Source organism: Anomalospiza imberbis, chromosome 6, assembly GCF_031753505.1.
Source record: "Anomalospiza imberbis isolate Cuckoo-Finch-1a 21T00152 chromosome 6, ASM3175350v1, whole genome shotgun sequence".
Classification (NCBI taxonomy): Eukaryota; Metazoa; Chordata; class Aves; order Passeriformes; family Viduidae; genus Anomalospiza; species Anomalospiza imberbis.
This window is the reverse complement of record NC_089686.1, coordinates 33,661,258-33,683,510: the sequence shown is the minus strand read 5'-3', so window position 1 is coordinate 33,683,510 and position 22,253 is coordinate 33,661,258. Positions and strand designations below refer to the sequence as shown.

The window sequence follows — 22,253 nt, the reverse complement described above, 5'->3', positions numbered from 1 at the left end:
CAACATGAAGATTATTTGTACATTACTTGAAGGTTATTTGTACAACATTACTTGCACTACAGACACTGAAGTTGGACAGACTATGAAAAAACTTAATCCTGTTGAAATAATTAAACTCTTGAGGTGATTCTGGCTACTGAAAGAGTTGCTACTGTGCAAACCCTTAAAATCCGCTGCATTAGCACTAAGCTGCTGGGAAAGTCTTAGCATAGTAAACATAGATTAACAAAGTCTAGGGCATATCCTGATGCAAACAGGTAATCAGAACATTCCCCAGCAGACACTGAGAAAATGTGCTAAGTGCTACAGTCAGTAGAGAAGTCAGCCATTGCAAAGGATGAAGTTGGATGATTGCATCTTGTACAGGGAGGCATGGTCTAAGGCTATTTCAGATTTAAATCTCAGCAATTTAAACGTACTGAAAATGAAAGGAGAAAATCTCTTCTACATTCTGAGGACTCAGTGCTACTGTAGACTAGATCTCACCAATAAGATATTAAAATACATTCTTCTCATCATTGAATACCATGCAACAGCCAGGTAACAGGGTCTTAGTTTTGTTCTCTGCTTTGATTTCTGGGACATACATGCATGAAAATATGTTGACAGAAACTGCATTGCCTCCTGTCACTGTCTTACCTCTTCTCAGCAAGTCTCTTTACACCTGCTTTCTATTAGTCAGTAGTTCACATCCTGGTGGCCAAATCAGCATTCAAGCAAAATATTGAGGCCCTCTAGTTACCATCATGCCTCAGTGACCCTGACCCTCAGCCTGTCTGCAAAAGCACGATCTCTCACTGCTGCTGCAGCAAACATCTAGTGTTACTCCCACTGTGCAGATAAAGAAGGCACGGAGGGAAAAGGCCTAGATGTCACTAGAAGGTAGAAATATGAAGCCTTTATTTAGAGTTGCAATCCAAACTGGTGCTCAACTCCGGAGTATTGCTTACTAGGCTTTTCCCTGTTGCTCCTAAACCTTATCTGCACACCTCTGTTTCTACGTCTGGAGTGGGAATTTGAAACTATTGGACACCTGGTCCCATGGGACAGTCCCCTTCAGAGCCCAAGCACCCCTTTTGCAAACAGCCCATATCACCAGGGGCCACAGATCTCACCTCATGTAAAAAAAGCAGTACAAATCAGCAAGTCTGGCTGCTTCCTTTGCCAAGTGTCAAGGTTGGTTTGCCACCCCTTTGCTCCATAAAAGCCTAGTTGCCTAAAATACCTTCACATTAGGAGAGTAATGCAAATTCAACACTTCATCCCTCCTCAGGATGCACATCTTCTAACCCTACACCCTAACCAGCAGGAAACCTAATAGGCTGGGCCAGGGAGCATCACCTCAGCCCTCACTCAGTCTCTCTCTGAAATAATCAAGCACTCAAGCAATAGAAGAGAAAGTATGAGCCCATATCCTCATGGTTTAAGCAATGGGTTTGCAGAAAGAATGCTGCATTTCTGTCCCTGACACAGGTATCTTTTAGGTATTTTCTATTAAACAGCTACAGGATAAAGACCCTTAGGATGGGAAACAGGCCCTAGCATGCTTCTCTCAGCACCCCAACCACTAGGCTGCTCCTTACACTTGCTCTCCCTCAGCTATCTGCTCCAAAGTGGTAGAATTTGAGTGAGAGGAGCCTCCCTCCTCCACCACCACAGGCTCACACTGTGGTTAGGACACTGGTGGGTGGGAGCCTGAATCTTCAATCTGAGGAAGACAGCAAACCTGAGCTTCCAGAGTAATGAGTGTTTCAAATGATAAGCTATTTTACAGAAGGCAGCTGTTGGTCTGAACACATCTCTTGACAGCCAAAGAAAAGAACAAGCCCTAGTTAGTCCTCGTTACAAACAGAAGTTGGCACTCTTCTTGGAGACAAGACCATCCTTTGAATCCCAGATGGAAGAAGGCTCTGGCTTCCCAGCTGCAGGCAGATGCATTTATGTTGAGCAGAAGCAGGATATTCAGACCTACACCTCTCACCAGTGCTTCCTAGCAGCACCTCACACATTTGCATTTTCATTTGCTAGCATTTTTGGTCCCCAAATGTCCTGTACAAGACCTAGCTTTACATCTTGGCTTGGATTCTTTCTGGATGGCTGGCACCTGTTAAGTGCTGCAGTGGTTATTGTCTCCAGCCAGAGGTGACTTGCCTGTGGTGCTCAGGAAGGTTCATGGCGGAGCAATGAACTGGCCCAGCTCTGCCACCTTCTAGTCTGAGTGCTGCAGTCATCCTACAAGTAGTTAAAACTTTTCTCAGACCATCCCCTAGATTATTAATTGCTGTTGTGGCTTTTTTGTATGACCCTGTGTCTTTCATTGTACAGATTTGCCTAAAAATAAGGACTACTTTAATCTGCAGAGTTAAGAAAGCAATTTATACCTTTATTATTAAGCACATTCAAACATCATCATTATCATCACCATCACTTTAATGAAGACTTTCATTCCTTAATGAATAGGACATAATATTCAATCTGTGGTGCAGAGCCACAGCATCCCGCTTTCTGGGACAGAGAAAATAAAATTTCTTCTTCAGGGAAGTGAGAAAGTAGTTAATTTGCCCCAACAATAAACAGATTGGGGTTTTTACGTATTCTGATTCCAGATAAGTGTTTGTTTACATTTGTAGATGTGCAGTCAGGACAGTAATAGTTCCCAGAGGGCTTTCAGATGTGCTTCTGAGAGACCAATCTTTTTTTGCAAGCAAAATAATGAGGGAACTGAAACACAGTGTTATTATTAAAGTTGATTTTGCACGTGATAGCTTCCAGAAACACTACCCACACACAAGAGGCAATGCTGCAGATTCTCCTACTGATATATTTCATGCCTTTTACCACCCATGCAGAGTGTCCACAGCCAAGAAAGGGAAAGCAGGACTCCAGCCTGGCTCAGGCACTACTGGAGCAGCCGGAGCTGCGTTCCAAATGCACAGCCGCATTCTTCCCTGCTGACACCATCCCAGGGGCTAAAGAGAAACAAGACAAAACCAAAAATCTTTAATTGGGCTTCTAGCATGACTTATCTTCATTACTGCCAGTAACTCCAATCCCTATTACATCCATACCATTCCAAGACTGCCACTTAAGGAGCTTTTTTCTGCTTCTGAGCTTCTTAACACAGCAGTTCAAGCACACAGTCACACAGAGACTCTACTGCTGCTCCTGTAATAGTCCAGCTCTGCCCCCTACACAGAATTTGTTCAAAAAGTCACAGCACTGCCTTTTGAGTGTCCTGGACTGTCTTCTCATATAAAGAAGTAAAGCAGCCTTACCACTACACATTGTATTCAGAGTTGTAAGGCATACTTGCACCAGCTATAGCTACCCACATTTTCTATTTTAACCACAGCTAGCTGTGTTCTGTTGTCACATTTCTCCATTTTCTTACCGAGTAAGAGTTCACATCAGCTGCCTTGTGGCAACAGTCGACAGCATCTTGGGCTGCACTAGCTAGGGCACCACTGGAAGATCAAGAGCTGTGATTCTGCCCCTCTACACAGCACTGGTGAGGCCACATCTGGGGTGTTATGGCCACAAAAGAGACATGGACTTACTGAAGCAAATCCAGCACATCACCACAAAGATGACTGTGAGACTGGAGCACTTCTCATATAAGGAGAGACCGAGAGCTGGGATTGTTCAGCCTGGAGAAGGCTGAGTGTGTATCAATACCTGAATGGGAAAGAATGAAGAGGAGGGTGCTAGCCTCTTCTCAGTAGCATCCACTGACAACTGAAACCCATGACACTTCATCTAAACACAGGAAAATACTTTTTTTCTGCTCTAAGGGTGGTCAAACATTAGGTCAGGTTGTCCAGAGAGGTTGTGGAGCCTACATCTTGAGAGATACTAAAAAGCTGGCTGGACATGGTCCTGGAAATCCTGGGGGATTAGACCAGATGATCTCAAAGGATCACTTCCAACGTAAAAGATTCTGTTTATTATATGGATGTTTAATGTATAGGTTATTTCCCTCCTAGAGAGGGCAATAAATTTGAATGATGCCTGAATCTAACATACAATATCATAAGTGCAACTTAGATATTTACTCCAAGTTAAAACAGGAAATCCAGAGATGATGCTGTCAGACAAGGGGGAAAAATGGGCAAACCAAACTGTAGTTATATTTTAAGCATTAGGACAGTGAAGACTTAACATGCTATGCTGCATTGACAAAACAGATGATTTTCATCTCGGTCATCATACTGTAAACTGTCATTAATTACAGTGTAAGAAGTCCATAAAGTGAGTATATCTGACGCTGATAAAGCAGGAAAGTAGTGTGCTGCTTATTCATGGAAAAGCTGCTTCTGCCATACAGGCCTGGACCTTCTCTAGACGCTTTTCCCCAGCCAAGGTTTCCCCCTGGTGTCAGCGATTAACAACACTGCGGCGTTGTCCAAAGCAGCGTCATTCCGTGTGCCGAAGAGAAGATGGTAGGAAAGGGCCGGCCGCAGCACGCTCCTCCTGGCAGAACTGAGCTGCCGAGTGCAGCACTCCAGATGAATTCTCTGGACGCGGGACTTTTCTCCTCCACTTGTTAAGCGGAATTGTTACCCATCTTTTGCCATGTCTTAGACAAAAAGTCACAGGCAGTTCAGCCCGAACAGGCTGCCCAGGGAAGCTGTGGATGCCCCAGCCGCGGCAGTGTGCAAGGCCAGGCTGGACGGGGCTCTGCGGATCCCGGCCTAGCGGAGGCGTCCCGGCCCGAGCGGGGCGCTGAGCTCCCGCCGTTTCCCCCGCGCCTACATCTCCCGTCGTGCCGCGCGGCGCGCTGCGGGCGGGGCCGCGCGGGCGGCTGTGCGCAGGCGCGGCGGTCGCGCGGCGGTCGGTCGGTGGAGCAGCCGGCAGCCATTGTCGCCGCGGCCGCAGAGCGGTTCCCTCACGGCCAGCAGGACTCGCCGCTCCGCGACGGTGCGTGGCCGCCCCTCCACCGCGGGGGGCTCGGGACGGGTGCGGGGAGCCGCCGGCGGGGTTCTGGCGGCGGTACCCTGCGGTGGGGCGGGAACGGGCCGAGGCCCGGGGGCCGCGGGCGGAGGCCGCGCTGGCGCCGCGCGGCGCCGCAGGCCCGGGCGGCCGTGGGGGAGGAGTGGGGGGGGGGAACCGCCATCCATCGCTGCCCCGAGGGGGGAGGGATGATCCCGGCGGGATGGTCGGGAGGAGCCGTCGCGGATTGGAGGCGAGCGCAAAGCTTCGAAGAGCCGAAGGGCCAGGCGCCGCTGCGTGGGCCGGCGCCGCGATGGCGGCGGGCCCGTGAAGAGGGCCCGGCTGCCTTGGGTAGGCCGCAGGCCTGGCGCAGTCCCGGGTTCTCATGGCGTCTCGAAAGGAGGGAGGAGCAGATGGCCGTTTGCTGCGGGTCCGTGCTTCCCGAGGGCTTTTCCGCACCTACTGAGTCGTCAGCGAGCGGACTCGGTTTCATTGCGGTAGGAGCGACGTGTGAAGCTCGGCGCCTCGCAGGTGTCAATGCAGATCTCGCATCCATTGTGCTCCCTGATTATGAGTAAATAACGCGCGGATGGGTTGTTAGTAAGTCTTTCGCAGTATATTTGACAGGTTCAGTGGTGATCAGTTCCACCCACCCACCCCGTGTTCATTTCCTTTTGTGATTCTTCTCCCCACTTTATTTTTCTAGAACTAAAAATATGGAACAGCAGTTACGCAGTCATTTTAATCTTTCAAATCTCTGTTGTTCCCAAAATGAGCGCTGTTGCCAAAGTGGCTGTTCTTGCCGTGTTTTAAAGCATACAGTTACGTAAGGCTGTGCTTCCTCTACGAGGGCCTGCCTTTCCCTTAATACCCGCGGCTGGCCTGGCCAGTGTTTGTGTGGTAAGGGTGCGCCAGGCAAACCCTGTGTTGGAAGCGCTCCGCGAGGGAGCTGAACCAGCCCCCTGAACTGGATTTCCGTGTGGCCATCAAAATGCACGGGTGAGCACAGAGGAGAGAATGGCTACAAAGGGCAGCGTAGGCTCTTCCGAGGCTCGGGGATTGAGGCCAGTCTCAGTAAGTGCTGTCACAGTTCAAGCCCTCGCCCCATAGAAAACCCAGTACCCAGGTTTCCAAAACTCCGGCACTTGGTAAGTCTGAGTAAAGAAAGTATTCAATAGAAACCTAGTGGGTGTACGTTAACAAAGAAGGTAAATCACATTAATTCAAAATATTGCATCCAAACTGACTGGAATTATTTTCACTGTTAACATGATATGTTTACTCTGCCTGCATTAGAGCCCAGTATTGTTATGCAAAATCACGTCATATTTCTATTCCTTAGGGCTCGAATTCTTTGTTTTTTTCTATGACAGCAAGCTCATTGAGTGAGCCAAGTGATTAATATTTTCCAGTTTTGAGATCTTAAAAATTTTTAAACCACATAAACTGAAAAAGTGACACCTTAAGGTAAAAGATGGAGTTTTACATAGAAAATCTCAAATTATATATCCTGGATCAGTGGATAGCTTTAGAAATCTGAATGCCTCAAATAGCCTTTTTTAATTTTTGCTATTGTTGAAATCTCATAATGAAAATTCTTCAAAACCAGATAGACTGTTAAAATAACTTATATTTATGGTTACTGGAAATCAAAGTAATTTGATGTATACCATTTATCTTTTGTGTGCTAATAAAATTTTATTGCAAAGATTTTTCTAGATAAAACAAAAGTTTTAAGAATGTTTTATGTTGTTTGTTGTTATTCTAATGATTGGCATACAAATTTTGTTCTTTTTTTCTTTTTTCAGCAGCTGCTAAGCCAGTAAAATCGTTGAAGTTACAGATTTGGGATTTTAAGTTTCATGATTAAAAAGTACAAAACTGGAAGTTCTTTGTAGGTTCTGCTAGAAGTCAGCAAGACAGGATTTTATCCCTTCACTGGCTGTAGAGAATCAGGCTTTTAACATGTATACTTGGAGGACAGTAAAATCAAATCCTGTTTAACCAAGATTTCTGAGATGTGAAAGTGATCTTAATCACCCTATTTTAAGTTTGTTAATCTGATAAACAGTGCCGTTTTCTTTTTTAGCATCAACCTTAAGATGAGTGGCTGCCGTGTCTTTGTTGGGCACTTGAGCTCACGTGCTCGTGAACGGGATGTAGAGAAGTTCTTCAAAGGATATGGTCGCATACGAGAAATCCATCTAAAAAATGGATTTGGGTTTGTGGTAAGTAACAGCTTTGTTTTCCTTGCTCTTGATTACAGGTACTAACCTTGCTAAGATGATGTCAAGGAAAGGAAGATGTTTAAGATAATAGTTGCAGTGGGAAATAGCAAATATTAATAAACGTTTCAGAATGCTTTTCATAATTTTGGCTTGCAGTTATGGCCAAGTTTTGTTCAAAATCTTGGTAATATTCCAGCTGCATTGAATACATTGTTTGATCATAGTCTTCTGTGGGTTTAAAATTTACCCCTCATTTCTGAAGACTCTATAAGTATCCTGTTATGGCAATACAAAATTTTGCAGTCTTGACCCAGAAGAAAAGTTTATAAGAACCACTTCAGCTCCTCTCTCACCCCTTCTAGTCTGCTTGGTTGTATTTCTTAAATAATGGCTTGACATAAAAGCAGAGTAGTTGGCTAAGACAGCAGGTGTAATAGGTGCTGGCTGGTGGATTCAAGCAGCACAGCTTCGAAGTCTTGTGCAGCTGAAGTTCAACATAATCATTATCAGTACATGTTTACAGGGCATATATGCCTGCCAGACTATTAAATTGACAGTTTATTGTATCTCAGTTACCTACCACTGCTTTCTTGAGCTCTGTGCTCCTAAATGTCCAAATTTTGCAGTTTTACAGGCTCACAGATTGACTCAGAATCAGCCTGTGTTTTAACTGTTATCTCATGAGAATTGAGAATTAGCTGTTGTACAGCACTTAGTTCGGACTCGAAAGGCTGATACTGCCCTTGCATAATGGCAGGCTTACGTGCCACTCTTTCTGCCAAGATCAATCCCTTGAGTGAAGTTATTGGAAAAGAACAAAAGGACAGGCATTGCCTACTTTAGTTTCATGTGAATATTGCTCCTTTAACTCCTACACTTGGTGGTTTCTGGTTCCCCTGCATTATGAGCTGCTTCTTGCTGACTGCCAGCAGGTAAGTACCTGTCTCTTGAAAGTCCGGAGGTAAATGGCTGATGTAGACATGAGCCTGAGTTTATTTAGAGTGCTCTTTCCAATTGCTGCTATTTCTCAGTCCCCTGTCCTTGAGTGTTCCTCTTCTCTTCCTGGACAGGGCTGTTGACTGATTCAGGAACAACTTCTGTTCAGCTCTAGTAAGCGAGTCAGTCAATCCTCTCTCCTCTCTAGTTCCTAGGTGGAACCATTTTCTTTTCAAAGATCACTAATAAGCTTGAATAATTGTCTGATAAATTTATCTAAAAAATGTAATTGTTGTCTGGATAAATTTTTTTTTCCTTTGCAGCTAAACAACTTTCCCTCCCATACTTGTCATCCCATCATTGCGCACCCAATATCAGAAATCACTTCCATTGTTTGTGTAACTGTGTTCTAGGTTTTGGAAGGCTGACTGTGTTCCCTTGAAGCTGCCTTTTCTTCCTGCTGAACAAACACAGCTCTCTCAACGTTTCTTTGTTATCAAACCTTCTGATCAGTTTTGGTTGCCCTCTCCTAGTCTCAGTCCAGTTTCAATGTCTTTTATGAGCTGGAGAGACCAAAACCGGACACAGTGTTCCAGATGTGGCCTAATGAATGTCAAGTAGGGTGCAATAATAGCACCCCTTGGTCTGCTGATTGTACTCCTGCGGATGCAGCCCAGGATGCAATTTGCTGTCATTGCAGCAAGGCCATGCTGCTGACTCATGCTTAGCTGACTCTCCACGAGGATTTCCATGTCCTTTTCAGCAGAGCTGCACTCCAGCCACTCAGCCCCCAGCACATTCTGCTGCTTAGGATTGTCTTATGCCACATGCAGCACTTCATGTTTTTATCTTTCGTTAAGACTTGTGATCCTTGTTTGCTTAATCTTTCAGCTTATCTAGGTCTTTATGTGGGATGTTTTTTCATTCTGGTATATCTATTTCTCCTCTCACTTCAGTGTCAGACATAAAACTGGTGAGGCTGTGCTTGATCCTGTCATCCATGTCATTTATAAACACATGGAATGGCATTATCCTTCATGGCACTTTACTTGCCATGTGCTGTCAGTTCATCTTTATTTTCTCTTATTTAAGACTTGTATTTATAAAACATATTACAAAACCAAGTGAACGTTGTTACAGTGTTAAAAGCATGTTTTGTTGTGCTTGATTGAAATCATTGCTTAATCTTTTAAGCTAATTATATTTACTTGAATTTTGTAGATTTCAGGGCATAGTGTTTTCAAACTTCAAACCGTAAAGCTAGATAGACTTGAAGATGTTCACTTTGTTAGAAAGTAGTTGACATAGTGGGACTTGTAGTTGCCAACTACTGATACTTTTAAACGCTGAACCTAAATTATGTCTGAAGATAATCTTTGCATCATCATGCAAGGATGTGTGATGTTTCACTTGGTAGTGAAACAAATTTCAGTGCAGAAGGATGAAGATTGCTTAAGCCAGTATTGCTTCTGAAAAGCAGTTTATAGTTATGCAAACACTTTCTTCAACTTGAGAAGCTTCTTCTCTGTTGTTTGTTCCTTGAAAGCTGCAGTTCAACAATTTTTTCTCTCCATCTGCACTGTTGCTGCCAGCAGTCCCTACCCAGCTGCTTGTTCTCTCTGCTTTATTTCTTTCCTTTGTCCCCTTGCCTCTCGGTGTTGCTGCAATTGTCCAGTCACATATAATGAACCTACCTGGGAAGCTGATCTGGTTGAAAAGTAACACTTTTTGACCCCCACCTCCTGCAGAAAGTGTGCTGTTTTTCATCTGGGTAGGTTTCTTGACCTAGTTTCCTGCAGAGCTGTACAAGCAGCTTTGCCAAGAACCAGTGGGCTGGATAGTGGGCAGAGGCTACTCGGGCTGACTAAAGCAGCGTTTCTGCCAAAAGCGAAGTGACAGATTCCATTGCAGCAGTAAATGGAATTACGCTCGTTATAGCTGATCTGACCCGCAGGTGGCCAGCGCTGAAGAAGGGCTTATGTTTCATACTCTTCTTACTTGGGCATCTTTTTGCCCAGCTAGTGAACTGAATTCACTCAGAAAAAAATTAGTAGGGCTTTTTTTTCTGGTTCACTCTTTCTTTGCCGGTTCAGTAAGACTCTTGAGAGAGTTTTGGGAGCGCACAACTCTCCTGCATTTGACTGGTTTATGCTGTTATATTCCATTATCCTGTATGTGGAGCTGTGTTTTAAATTATATGCCTTGAAGTAATTTCCCCCACTTCTCCCCAAAAGCTTTTTAGATATTTCTTAGCAAGCCAGTTAATTTAATTAATAGGTCCTGCATATAAGTTATACTGAAACAATTGCGGAGGCAAAAAGGAGTTTGTGGGATGGAGGGAGAAGAAATTAACATGAATAGGAACATCTTGTCTTTTCAGTCATAAATGTACTAGGAACTAGCTTCCTTATTCAAAGTTCTTGGTGATACTTGCTGTAGAAATGTAAAATTTATAAAGAAAGCATGTTTATTAGTATTTGCATATACTGTGAGGGAAAATACATTTTTATTCCAATTTTCTTTTCAGGAATTTGAAGACCACAGGGATGCTGATGATGCAATTTATGAACTAAATGGTAAAGAGCTGTGTGATGAAAGGTAAGTGTGATACCATAATTTCCCTTAAGAATCGAAAAAGTGCTTTGCATCAAAATGCAGTGCATCTTGTGTTCTGACACCCATTTCCTGTGGTTCTGTGGTGGGATATACCTTCCATAACTTTCAAGACATTCATTAGTCTTGTTTAAGACAAAGATTAGTTTGGGACTGGAGGACGAGTAGTTTGGAGCAGGGCTGACCATTTTCTCTACTTGAACTTAGTTCTCTTTCAAAGGTAACTCAGGATCTTCTCATTAGGAATATTAGTAAGAGTGAATTGGACTTATTTAGTATTTATCTGTCTATTGACCAGAAAATAAGCTGATGATAGCCTGTTATCATTTGGATCGTTGCCCTTCAGTTTGCAGTAATGTGGACTATAGTCATTGAATGTTGCAGTAATTTTTATTGTGATTATGGAAGCTGTATTTTAGGTCATTAGGTTGTTGTTAGTTATTTTAGTATTCTTTTCTCTCTGTGAGTACACCTGGACTCTGGTTGAGCAAATTCAGTGTTTGTCTGAATTACAGATTCATGACAATTTTAATGAAAATCTGAGGGAGGCCAGTGAGACACCGATGTGGCTCTTTAAGAAATGCCAGTGGTTGTGTTATAAATCATTGCTTGCAAGGGCAAGATAATTCTTGTTTGTGCACATTTGCTTCCAGTTGTGACAAGATTAAAGTCAATGTCAAATACTTAAAGTTTGTTGTTTTAATTTATGTGCTTGGGTTTTTTTTGTTCCTGTCATAAGGGTCACCATTGAACATGCTCGAGCCCGAAGAGGAAGGGGAAGATTCTCACAACGGTTCAGTTATTACCAGTCGCAGAGTGGATCTAGGTCGGTGTTCTGGGCTCTCTGTCCTTTTCCAATAACAAAAGAACTGGAGTTTTCTTTTTGTGACTTAGGGATCCAGCTCTGTTTCCCTGTATAGCTTCACGAAAGAAGTTCTATGTTCTCAAACCTGCAGATTCATTATGATTACTTGCCTTCTCAGGCTGAGGAGAGTGGGGATTTTAAAGCAATTTAACTGTCTTGGAGAGGTTCACAAACCTGTTATGAAATGTGCCTTTGCCATATTGTAGGCACTATGCTGGTCTTGCTTCCTGCTGTCATGTAAATGATGTGAAGGAGTATTGCTGCAGTTGGATTGGCTGATTTTAACACTAAGTCAAGAAAAATGCAGAGCTTCTCTATTGTGGCTTTTGTCACCAAACTGAGCTTACATGCTAAGTAGGATATTGTAGAGCAGTAATTCAAGGTATTTGCTGCCTAACCAAGTTTTCACATTTCCAGTTGTATGGTTATCAAAATGCTTATTTCAGCACAGCCTAGAAAAGGAGAAGTGCTAAGGCATAAGATAAACACTTCTGCACGTGTTAATAAATACCAGTTGACTAAGTTTGCTGACCAAGCAGGAGAGTCTCTCTCCAGCAATGGAATGTGAAAACCAGGACACAGCTCATCTCTGGAATACCTCTAGAGAACATGCAATATTTGTGGGGTTGTTCACTTTCAGTGGTTAGAGCCAGTAGTGAACCTTGTGCCAACATGCAGTGAAAGTTCTGCAGATTTGCATGTATTCTGCCAGACAAGTACACATTACATCTTTTTGCTTTATATCTACCTGTGTGAAGGAAATATGTGTGGAAGAATTTGCACTGTAGAAACATTCATAGCTGTGGCCTTTGCAGAGTAGAGTTTGGAAGAAAGACAAAGATACGTGGGACATAAACCTTCACATTTGTTGCAAAGTCAGAATTGCTGCCAGTTACAAACCAATGTCTGGAACATCTAATTTGCATATGCAGGCATGTTAATTAGATTATTTTTACTTTAGTGGCAATAACCTTGGTGTGGTATAATTGGTCCGAGGTCCAGGCTAAAAGTGGACTTTCAGAGTAGCAAGTTTGCTTGATTGAAGGTCGTGGGTATCTGTTGTAGTCATGTTCATGATGTTACACTGCCAGTGCTAGACGGGAAGAGGTTTGCAATAATGGAAAATGAGACTCATCCTGGCAGTTTTATGACTCTGGGTCCTCTTGTTTAAATACTTGGAAGATCTGGGCGTTCTGAAAAAAATTATGACACCCTTCTTGACTAAGAAGAATCAAGTCTGCCGGCCAGCAATAAGGAAATTAATTAAATCTTTCAGCAAACTGTAGAAAGTGTCAGATTTCTTAAGTTTAAAATTCTTTATGCTGGAAATTTTTTTTCTTTTTTTTTTTTTTCCTTTGAATTCTTCCAGCCGGTATGGGCCTCCTGTTCGTACTGAGCACAGGATCATTGTTGAAAACCTTTCATCCCGTATCAGCTGGCAGGTGAGTTAGCATCTTACCTTCTCTTTTTTAGACCTTATTTTTTTACTCTGTAAGTAGACTGCGTTCAGTCTAATTTCTTAATAAAGCCATCATAAATATTTATTGTGAACAAAAAATAAGAAAAAAGCTTCAGGGATTGCTAAAAATTAGCATTCAAGCACTTAAAGAAGTCTTTTGTTTCAAAGAACTAGATTTGGTAGTTGGGAACTGATTCTTAATTCTGTTTGCCAACTGATAAAACTTTGGAAGACTCTAGATTGTTTCTAAAATACTGAAACATGGCATTAATTCAAACTATGTCATCCTCTTGTATTGTTACACCTGGAAGTGCATGCCTTTGTTTTGATTGAAATTTACAGTCTTTTCTTATGTTTTGCAAAATATTTTTGTGACTCCAGTTAATGATTGAGAGTTCTGGTAATACATCATTAATAGTGGGAATTTTAAGAGAGCTACTGTGTCGAGTATGCTTACTGTAGATGTTTTTTTTTTTTAAACCCAGACTTTCAGTACTTGCCATTTGAAGCTTTCTTACAACCTTTCTCTTTTTTTTTGTTTTTGTTTTTTTCACCTCTTGCTAATGTTTTGCTAATATTAAGCTGACTTTTAACAGAATAGCCATGTAATCAATTCTCTTAGTTGTGTTCTGTGTAGTACAGTGTATAGAAAGTTCACTTTGTAAGGACATAGCAACAGATGCTATTTACAAAAGGTGAGTGAATAGTGGAGTTTAGTCTTGTTCATTAACGTATATATTCTTTGTATAAAGAGACTTTGATTAAAGTCCTGAAAGATGCAGTAGAACATGTTGAATGTTCAAACCTCGGTCTTGAAGCTACTTCCCCACAAGGAGGCTTCTTGGCTTGCCCGGAGCTCTGCTGATGTGTTTCGTAAGAGTTGGTGCAATCCATGCAGATAAACAGTTGAACTCAGTTTATCTTGTGCATGACAGGTTCAAAGGGTTTGTAACAGTACAGTTGTGTTAATTATTGAATAATTAAAGAAAACCAGCTGAGTTGATGTGACGATCAACTGGATTTAATCTAAATATCTTCTGGGTTTGCTACGCAGTTACATATATGGAGAGATTGTCACTTGGAAACAGCAGTAGGGAACAGGGAAGTAAGCTATAATGGAGTGTTAAGGAAATTAAATCCTATAGTGCTGTTTAGTGTTAAGTGCATAACTTGAAAAAAGATTAACATTTTTGTAACATTCTTTTACTTGTGAATATTTATAATGGCTTTATGTGTACTTACATTTTAATCTGAAGCCCACCCAATTCAGATTTCATACTGGCGAATCTTTTAGTATCCTAATAAAATGTTTTAATGTCTCTTAAATACATGATAAGTTAGCATAAGAGACTTTTCAATACCTGCCTAAATAGACATCATTTGAAGGTAACAACCATATGCAAGCTGTATTTACTTTTGCAGTTGTACTGCTTTGGTACTGACTATAGTGTTTTAACTTCTAACTATGCTACTTTAACACATTAAAATAGCTAATCCATTAACAGTAGTGCCATTATTCTTCCCTTCTAATCCCTGCTAGGAAGCACACTCATTTATGGAAACTTGCTTTTAAACTTGCACACAGAATTTCATCTTTGGTGTGTCCAGATCTCCATACCTTGAGAACATCTATCTCCCTTAAAAGTTACTGTGTTGAGATATTTAAACATAGAAAAAGGCAGAAAAATTTATATTCAGATCAGTTTCCTCAGATTGTTGACTATATTGTTAATAGATAATCCCATCTCTAAGAGTAGACAAACTGTTAGAACTCGCCCTATTTTTTTAGCAAACATGTATGTCTGCATGTTCAGAGCTTTCCAACCACCTTCATCAGTTTCCCAGTATCAAATTTTCAATTAGTTGAGAAAAGTAGGTCTGTGTTACATCAAAATGTATTTTCCTATTTATGGTTGTCCTACACCTTATTCCTCTCTGCTGCTAAGGACAACGGGGTTTTCTTGTGCTATTTAAGTTGACCCAAAACAGTAAACTTAAGATAAAATTTGATTGTTCCACTGGTTAGGTAATACCAGGTAACTTTAAAACATTCCCCTGATAACAGAATGTTGAGCTTTTATAACACATGCACACTTCCTCTCTTTTAAGAAATAATGTTGGCATCTTAATCATGTTGACATTGCAATTACAAATGATATTTCATGTTAATGTTCCTTAGGATTCAGCATATAGTGTGGCAAGATTGTGGGAGCCTCAATCTTAAAGCCTCAAGTTACCGATTTGGGAAATAATTATGTAGATTAACATTTTCTAACTTCATTTTGACTTACCAGTCTTGGTCTGATTAAATTCTCATTGATTTGAGGAGAGCCAAAATTTTGTCCATCATCTCTAAATTGAGGTAATTTGAAGTATTGTTCTTAATGGTACTAATAGGGACCAATTTTCATTTGCTGTTAGGGTTTCTTTATATTGAGACCTGTGAAACAAGGAAAATATCTACTACTTTCCATATGCCAGTTTTTAACATAAAACTATTGAATCGAAATACTAGATAAAACTAAGCTTTTTTATATTCTGTGGCAAATGTTCTGAAGTTTTTTCTTGGCTTTTTGTTTTGTAGTCTTTTGTTCCTTAAGCGTATTTCTAATTCTAACCAAGTGCATTTTGAACCTCTTCTAACAACCTTGATTTGGTTAACCTTCATTTTTCTTGTGTGGAGGAAAAAGAACCAAAGATTTGGGGGTTTTCTAGTGGCTGAAATTCTAGGGTTTGGCCTGTTCTGAATTTTCCTTTTGGTTCCTATGACACTCCTGTTTTTTGGCAGTCTAGATCTTGGTTTGCCTGGGTTTGATCTCGATTGGCTAGCACAGATCATCCTCGGGTTCTTTAGCCACTTCTGGAGACTGGAGACTATGTCCAGTGCTTTCAGGGCCTCTGGTACCTCCGTGAAGCATATTGCTATGAGCCATCACTGCCTTTCTCATGTAAGAGAGTTCCTCTTGGCCAGCTAGGTATTGGACAAGCAGCTCTTTGCTTAAGGTACCTTCTTATATCACCTGCCACTTGTGGTGTGCTGCGGTAAGTAGTGTGGGATTATAAAATACCAGATACTGTTGGGTAAAAGTGCTGCCTTAACTTAGACAAATGTTTAGCTTTTTAGTGACCTTTTGCATTATTTGTTTGTGCTTTCTCCTATTGCTAAGCAAGTAATTTTACTTGTCCACATTTAGCCTCTGTTAAGTTTAAGACAAGGATGTCTATTGATGTGACACTATAGCGTGATGGATACTCAGATGAAACTTTAAAAAGTTCCTTTGTAAAATTTTAAATTACATTGTAGTTAGACCTTTTTGCTTTTAATTTTGCTTTGAAGCTGGGGGAGGTGAGCATAAAGGTTGAATTTGTCTACATTTATTGGAATGTCATTTAACTGGGGTGTTAATTACGAAAATCTGCATTTAATACTCTGCACTTCTCAGTTCTGATTTCAGGGGACGTGTTGTTTTTATGTATTGCGTTGTGTTTTTATAACAGCTGGTTTTGGGATGTAGGATTAACTTGAAAGCAGTGTTTTATTCACTGTAGCTGTAAAATGATGAATCCTTTCTGTATGCAGCTGCTATTACGTAAGCTGTTTCAGAAACTTTTTTCTAAATTATATGTATATTTTTATATATAGAAATAAAAAGCATTAAGCAGTTTCAGCAGGGAGAGCTTTAGGGGAGTATTCTGCTACCTAACTGATTTGTGTCTTGTTCAGACTAAAATGTTAACTTTTGCTGTAGGACTTGAAAGATGTCATGAGAAAGGCAGGGGAGGTCACCTATGTGGATGCACACAGAAACAACAGGAATGAAGGGTAAGTTCATTTTGTGTCTTTGTATGATATGATAGCTGAAGCTATTAAGGGCATGATTTTTCTTCTAATACTGAAGTGAAATACAAATTTATGGGGTGGCTTAGGTGCTGAAATTTCTCCAGTTAAAGAACCAAAACAATCCAAAACACAAACTGTCAGTAAGTAGGAGTTCAGTATTGAACTCTGTCTCTATCCTCTATCATGAAAACAACGTATGAAAGCAGAAAAGGAAGGGAGAACTCCTTTTAAATGTTAAGTCCTGCTGTCTTATTTTTACATAGTCATTTGTCATGATCTGAGGCCTGAGGCTAAAACACCTCCTGTATATGGCCGCTTTACACTGGTTCAGGAGTCAAAGTCATGGGAAATGAACGTAACCAGCTTCCATGGGGAATATCTACCTGCCCAGTCTCCCTTCTCAGTTCTGAAGACTACAAAAACTTTGCACAACAAAGCAGGAGAGAAGGAAGTATGAATAGAGTGAGTGTGCTGGCAAAACTGCTCTAGGGCTGCTGCAAAGAGTTCAAATTTAAAAAACCACCAAGACTGGACTTTTCTATTCACTGTTAAAATTCTTAAATAGGGCAGAAGAGTCTGCAAACTTGTTTTGTTTCATGGACAGCTTTGCAATGTTTAATGTAGTGAGGACTGAAAGATGTTTCCTCAGCTGATGCAGATTTGTGTATCTTCCTGCATTTTCTCAGTCCTCCTTGCAGATAGCAGTTCTGGTATTGTTTAAGAAGATGTGAGACGTATGGATAGCTAGGACTATTGGTGTCATATTTTCTTATTAACCATGTTAAAAACTAGCTTTCAGAAGATAAAACAGCTCTGAATCGGCAGATTTAAAAGGGCCAGACCTGCTTTCCCTACTTTTTATGTTGCTCTGAAGCTTTTATTTCATTATGGTATACAGGGTTGTGGAGTTTGCATCTTACAGCGACATGAAGAGTGCACTGGAAAAACTGGATGGCACTGAGCTGAATGGACGGAGAATTAAACTGACTGAAGACCACAGAAGGCATAGGTATGTCAGCTGACATGATAAAATTCTGCTGAGGACATGGATTTGGGTAGTATTGATGTCAAAGTTTTGTTATGTAATTTTTTTGGCCCCAAGCTAAATATCACTGCACAGAACCACTTTTTAGCAGTGTAAACAGATTAAGATAAGAAGTAACTTGCTGAAACAGGGTAAATAGATCACTTCTGAATGAGACTAAAGATTTTTTTTAAAGACAAAATGTGGTATTATAAAGAAAGAACTTCTTAAAAACATGAATTTTGGTATTAAAAATGTTTAATTTGAAGGAAAGCTTTTTCACAGTCCTGTGAAATATTTCTTAAATAGTTGCGAAAGCCAACTTGTTCATGAGAATAAAAGAAAATCATTCAGCTTGCTTGCATTATTCCTAAGCAGTTCTGCAGTTCAGTCATTAAAAAAACATGTTGGCTGCAGCTGTTTCATTGTCTCTTTCCATGGAAAAAGGGAAGCATTACTAGTGAAGGTGTTAAAACTCTAAGGCCTTAAAGTATGCTGGTGATCCACACCTTTAGAGACTTTCTTAGCCTCCTGAAAGAAACTCTTGTTTGCATGGCATTTCTAGAGAGACTAAACATCACAGGTATAAAGTTCCATTTCTGTGTTTGTCTTGATAAATTAAATGATACTTCAAGGCAGGGTATATGCAGACAAAGAGTTCTTCTTTGATAGAGACTCCTCTGCCTAAAAATTTATTTCTCTCCTCCTGGCAGGAGCTAAGGAGAGGCATCTTTTATTAGGCAGTGCATATTTTGCCACACTAGCAGAGAATGTCAAGGCCAGCAGTTCTTGATGGCCTTCACCTAAGAAGATACTGTCATTCATGATGGAGCATAGCAGAAATCTTGCAGCACTGTGAAATGACTGAATGCTGTAAATTGCGCTTTCAGATGTTCATATGGATGTGCTATGCATACAAAGTAGTGGAGAATTTTACATGATTGTTTTAAATTTAGTAAGAGGTGAGACTACAGCTTTTAATTATGTTTTTCTAGAAGCAGATCTCGATCAAGGAGTTACTCAAGATCTCGCAGCAGGTCCAGGTCTACAGGATCTTCCAGATCGGACAGCCGGTCCCGGTCCAGGTCAAGGTCCCGGTCCAGGTCCAGGTCTCGCTCTCGATCCCGCTCTCGCTCTCGATCCCGCTCTCGTTCTCGCAGTCGTACTCCTAAAAAGAGTTACTCCCACAAAAGCCACCGCTCCAGCTTGATAGCTTCTTCCCCCTCTCCCTCGTCTTCTAAAAGAAAATCTCGTTCTAGGTCGAGCTCTGCTCATAGCCGTAGTTAACCTGCTTTCAGCGATGTATTAATGAATTTGATTCAAGTTTCTTGAAGACTTGAGACAAGTTATATATGAGATCTGGGAGGGGAAGAGTTAACATGATGAAAGGGTGACCTCCTCTTACATTGCCAAAGTGCCTGTCATCAAATAGGCCATCTCTGTGAGGAGGGGCTGGCTGTCAGCTTTCTTCTTTCAGTGAAGTCTGGAGTGGGAAGTCTTTTTTATTTTTTCCCCTGCTATTAGTAAACATTTCTATCATAGATATATTATGTACACATAATGCTGAGGTAATGGGATGAGACAATACGCTGCTTTCTCCCTCTCTTGCCCCTACTTTCCCCTCCACCTCCAAGGCCTTTGACTTCCAAAATACTATGTTAGCTTTTGTCCTTGGTATTAAGTCTGAGAACAGGAAGTATAGATTTAATTCCTTTAAGGTTCTGTGGCTACTTTTCTGTGCGAGAATGAATGGACCAGATGAAATTAGTTTAGAGTTCCCCTTTTTCCCTGTTGCTTGGCTTAACAGGCTGTTTAAGTTCCAGCTTTACATGACCTTGACAATATGCTTAATTTGCAAAAGACTTTCAGGAATACACATTGGTTAGTTGAATATTGCTCACTTGGATAACGAATTAATACAATGTTAAGCAGTAATGAAAGCTGGAATTTTCTGTTAAAATGAGACATACCACCCAGATGTCAGGTTCATTGGGAATCCATTATAATAATTTTACAGTAATTCACTAGTATGTGGTATTGTATGTATAGGCCTTATTTGACAGGTGACTTCATAAAACTGCACAGAAATGTCAATATGCATGTCCATGTTTTTGATGTTTATAAAAGTGACATAGCTTTCATACCCAAAAGTGTGATACTGAATAACATGTGTATGACTAGCAATAGTCTTGATGGAAAGGAAGGTTATTTTAGTAATGAGAGCAGCAAAAAAAATTCCCAGGAAAAGTGTAGTCAAAATCTTCGGAATGCACAGTTGTTTTAATTAATAGAAATTTCCACTGCAAATACTGTTGTTCTTACAATTTGGAATTAGATTTTTTTTTTAACTTCTGTATTGTCAAAGAAGGGAAACATTTTTGGAAAAAATATGTAAATTAATCCCAAAGTCTTACATGTATTTAAATGTACCATTCCTAATAAAATCAAACCTTTTTCTGGCTTATCTTGCAGTTTTGTTTAATTGATGTTGCTGTTGTTCACTTCAGTCTTTCTGACATGATCACAAAGAAATTTATTTGTAGATATACCTGTATAGAAGCGAGAAAATGGCAACTAGAAACCAGTTATGATATATAAGAGACCAGATACTGACTAACTGGAGGGCAGGATAGGATTTTACTGTCACGGCCAGCAGTGGCTGTTTGAAAATTGGTGAAAGGATTCTTTCTGCAGTCCTTGCAAACAGGTTTGTGTGATACCTTCTGCTCTGACACTTTGGCAGAGGAGCCAACAACCAATTGGCCTCAAGTGTTGCAATCTTCCTATAGATAAATTAATTGATCACTTTTGAAATACTGAACTAGAGATTCTTACATTGCCTTACACAACTTGTGTACATATAAGGCTTCCAAGCTAACACCCTTTATAAAGTCAAGTTACTGGTGAGCCTGCCCATGGCAGGGGTTTGGAACTAGATTTTTAGGGTCCCTTCTTCCCACCCAAACTATTCTTTCATTCTTTGCATGTTTGGCATGATGTTATCTGAATATGCTAGCAGTTCTCTTATCACAGGACATTTTCCTCTTAGGGGAAGGAAGCCTTATCCTGCAGCATGCAACTGCTTGCAGCATGGGCCACACCTGGAAGTTGAGCAGTGCAATTAGTTGCATTTCAGCAACTGGCTGCATCATCCCCCAAAAACAAGAGCATATTTTCTGTGATGTTTATGGCACTTCTTTATTACTAATTACATTTTTGTCAGTTTAACACATGGCGTTTCATCCAAGGATATCCCAGTGGTTCCTAAGCATAAACTTTATTGTACTTGGCCACATCACATCTCTGCTGTATTGATGAGAAGAAGAAAGCAAGTGTTGTGTGCTCACCTGTGGTTGCCAAACAAGGGGGTGGGTAGGAGGAGGAGGAATATTCCCACCAGGAAGGCCAGGATTCCTCACTGAGCAGGTTTGGCTCGGGCTCGTGCCATCTACTGGCTGTCCTTATGCCGTTGCTCCAGGAGCCGCAAAGGGGCTGAGAAGGGTGTGGGTTGTGTTCGAGGACGTTTCTCTTTCAAAACCGCGGTGACGGAGCAACGTGAGTCCAAGGAGGAGGAAGTGCCTGAAGATCTGCTGTACCCACAGCGCTCTGCCCCTGCTCCAGCAAAGGGTCAAGCACCTTGAGTGCCGGGGGTGGAATTTCTCTGCTCTGCCAGCTCCTGCTGCCACACCCAATCTGAGAGCTAACTTGTACAGTTCCTGAGTGGAATTAGTCTTCTTACAGAGGTTTTGGAAGCATGTCATTTCCCATCTGTTTCCCTCATTTCCACTCCATAGTCATTCTTTGCTGGCAGACTAAATGCTTTATGCATCCAGTACCTGAGGGCACATTTCCCATTTTTTCCAGCCCTGCAATCAGTTCCCCCTTCACCTCCTTTCTCTGCAAACCTGCTGGAGAGTTGTTAGCCTTTCACCCCAGGTGATTTACTAGGACAATAACGTTGATTAACCAACTGTTACACCTGGCAGAAGGCTCCATGCATGCCAGCCCAAAGGAGGGGATACAGCAGAAACATCAGGGAGCCATTCAGGCCTTAGAGTCAGCACCAAGAGGAAAGTGCAAGGGTTAACAGGCTGGGGTGAGGAACAAGGCCAGTTGCTGTAGTGAAATACCAGCTAATGGTAACTCTGTCTGGGTAGTCTTAAGATGCTCAAAGGATATTCACTACTATTAATTTGCTGGGCCTAAGACCATGAGGGAGGGAATAATGTATGGCAAAACTTGTTTTTCAAGATTAACGAAGGTCTTAAAATAAGAGAGTTTCACTGGTAATGAATGCTATTTTTGTATAGTGTGATGGCATTTTCCTGTAACTAGGGATGAATGTGGTCTTTCCCAGT

At 41.3% G+C, this 22,253-nt stretch overlaps 1 protein-coding gene across 1 annotated transcript; it reads left to right on the top strand.

The window, feature by feature from the left end:
- The first annotated feature begins 4,765 nt into the window (after positions 1-4,765).
- On the top strand, positions 4,766-20,053 carry LOC137475666 (serine/arginine-rich splicing factor 5-like). The gene is made up of 8 exons (XM_068193195.1): positions 4,766-4,917; positions 7,019-7,157; positions 10,621-10,691; positions 11,446-11,532; positions 12,941-13,013; positions 16,780-16,853; positions 17,770-17,880; positions 18,891-20,053. The coding sequence occupies exons 2-8, from the start codon at positions 7,032-7,034 to the stop codon at positions 19,180-19,182; spliced, it is 834 nt and encodes a 277-aa protein (XP_068049296.1). The 5' UTR covers positions 4,766-4,917; positions 7,019-7,031; the 3' UTR covers positions 19,183-20,053.
- The last annotated feature ends 2,200 nt before the right edge of the window (positions 20,054-22,253 follow it).

Bases quoted from the DNA above. Each gene is read 5' to 3' on its own strand.
- LOC137475666 (XM_068193195.1), top strand. From the start codon at position 7,032: ATGAGTGGCTGCCGTGTCTTTGTTGGGCACTTGAGCTCACGTGCTCGT. The intron at 10,692-11,445 runs GTAAGTGTGATA...TCCTGTCATAAG, and splicing joins AAAGAGCTGTGTGATGAAAG to GGTCACCATTGAACATGCTC. The intron at 11,533-12,940 runs GTCGGTGTTCTG...GAATTCTTCCAG, and splicing joins CAGTCGCAGAGTGGATCTAG to CCGGTATGGGCCTCCTGTTC.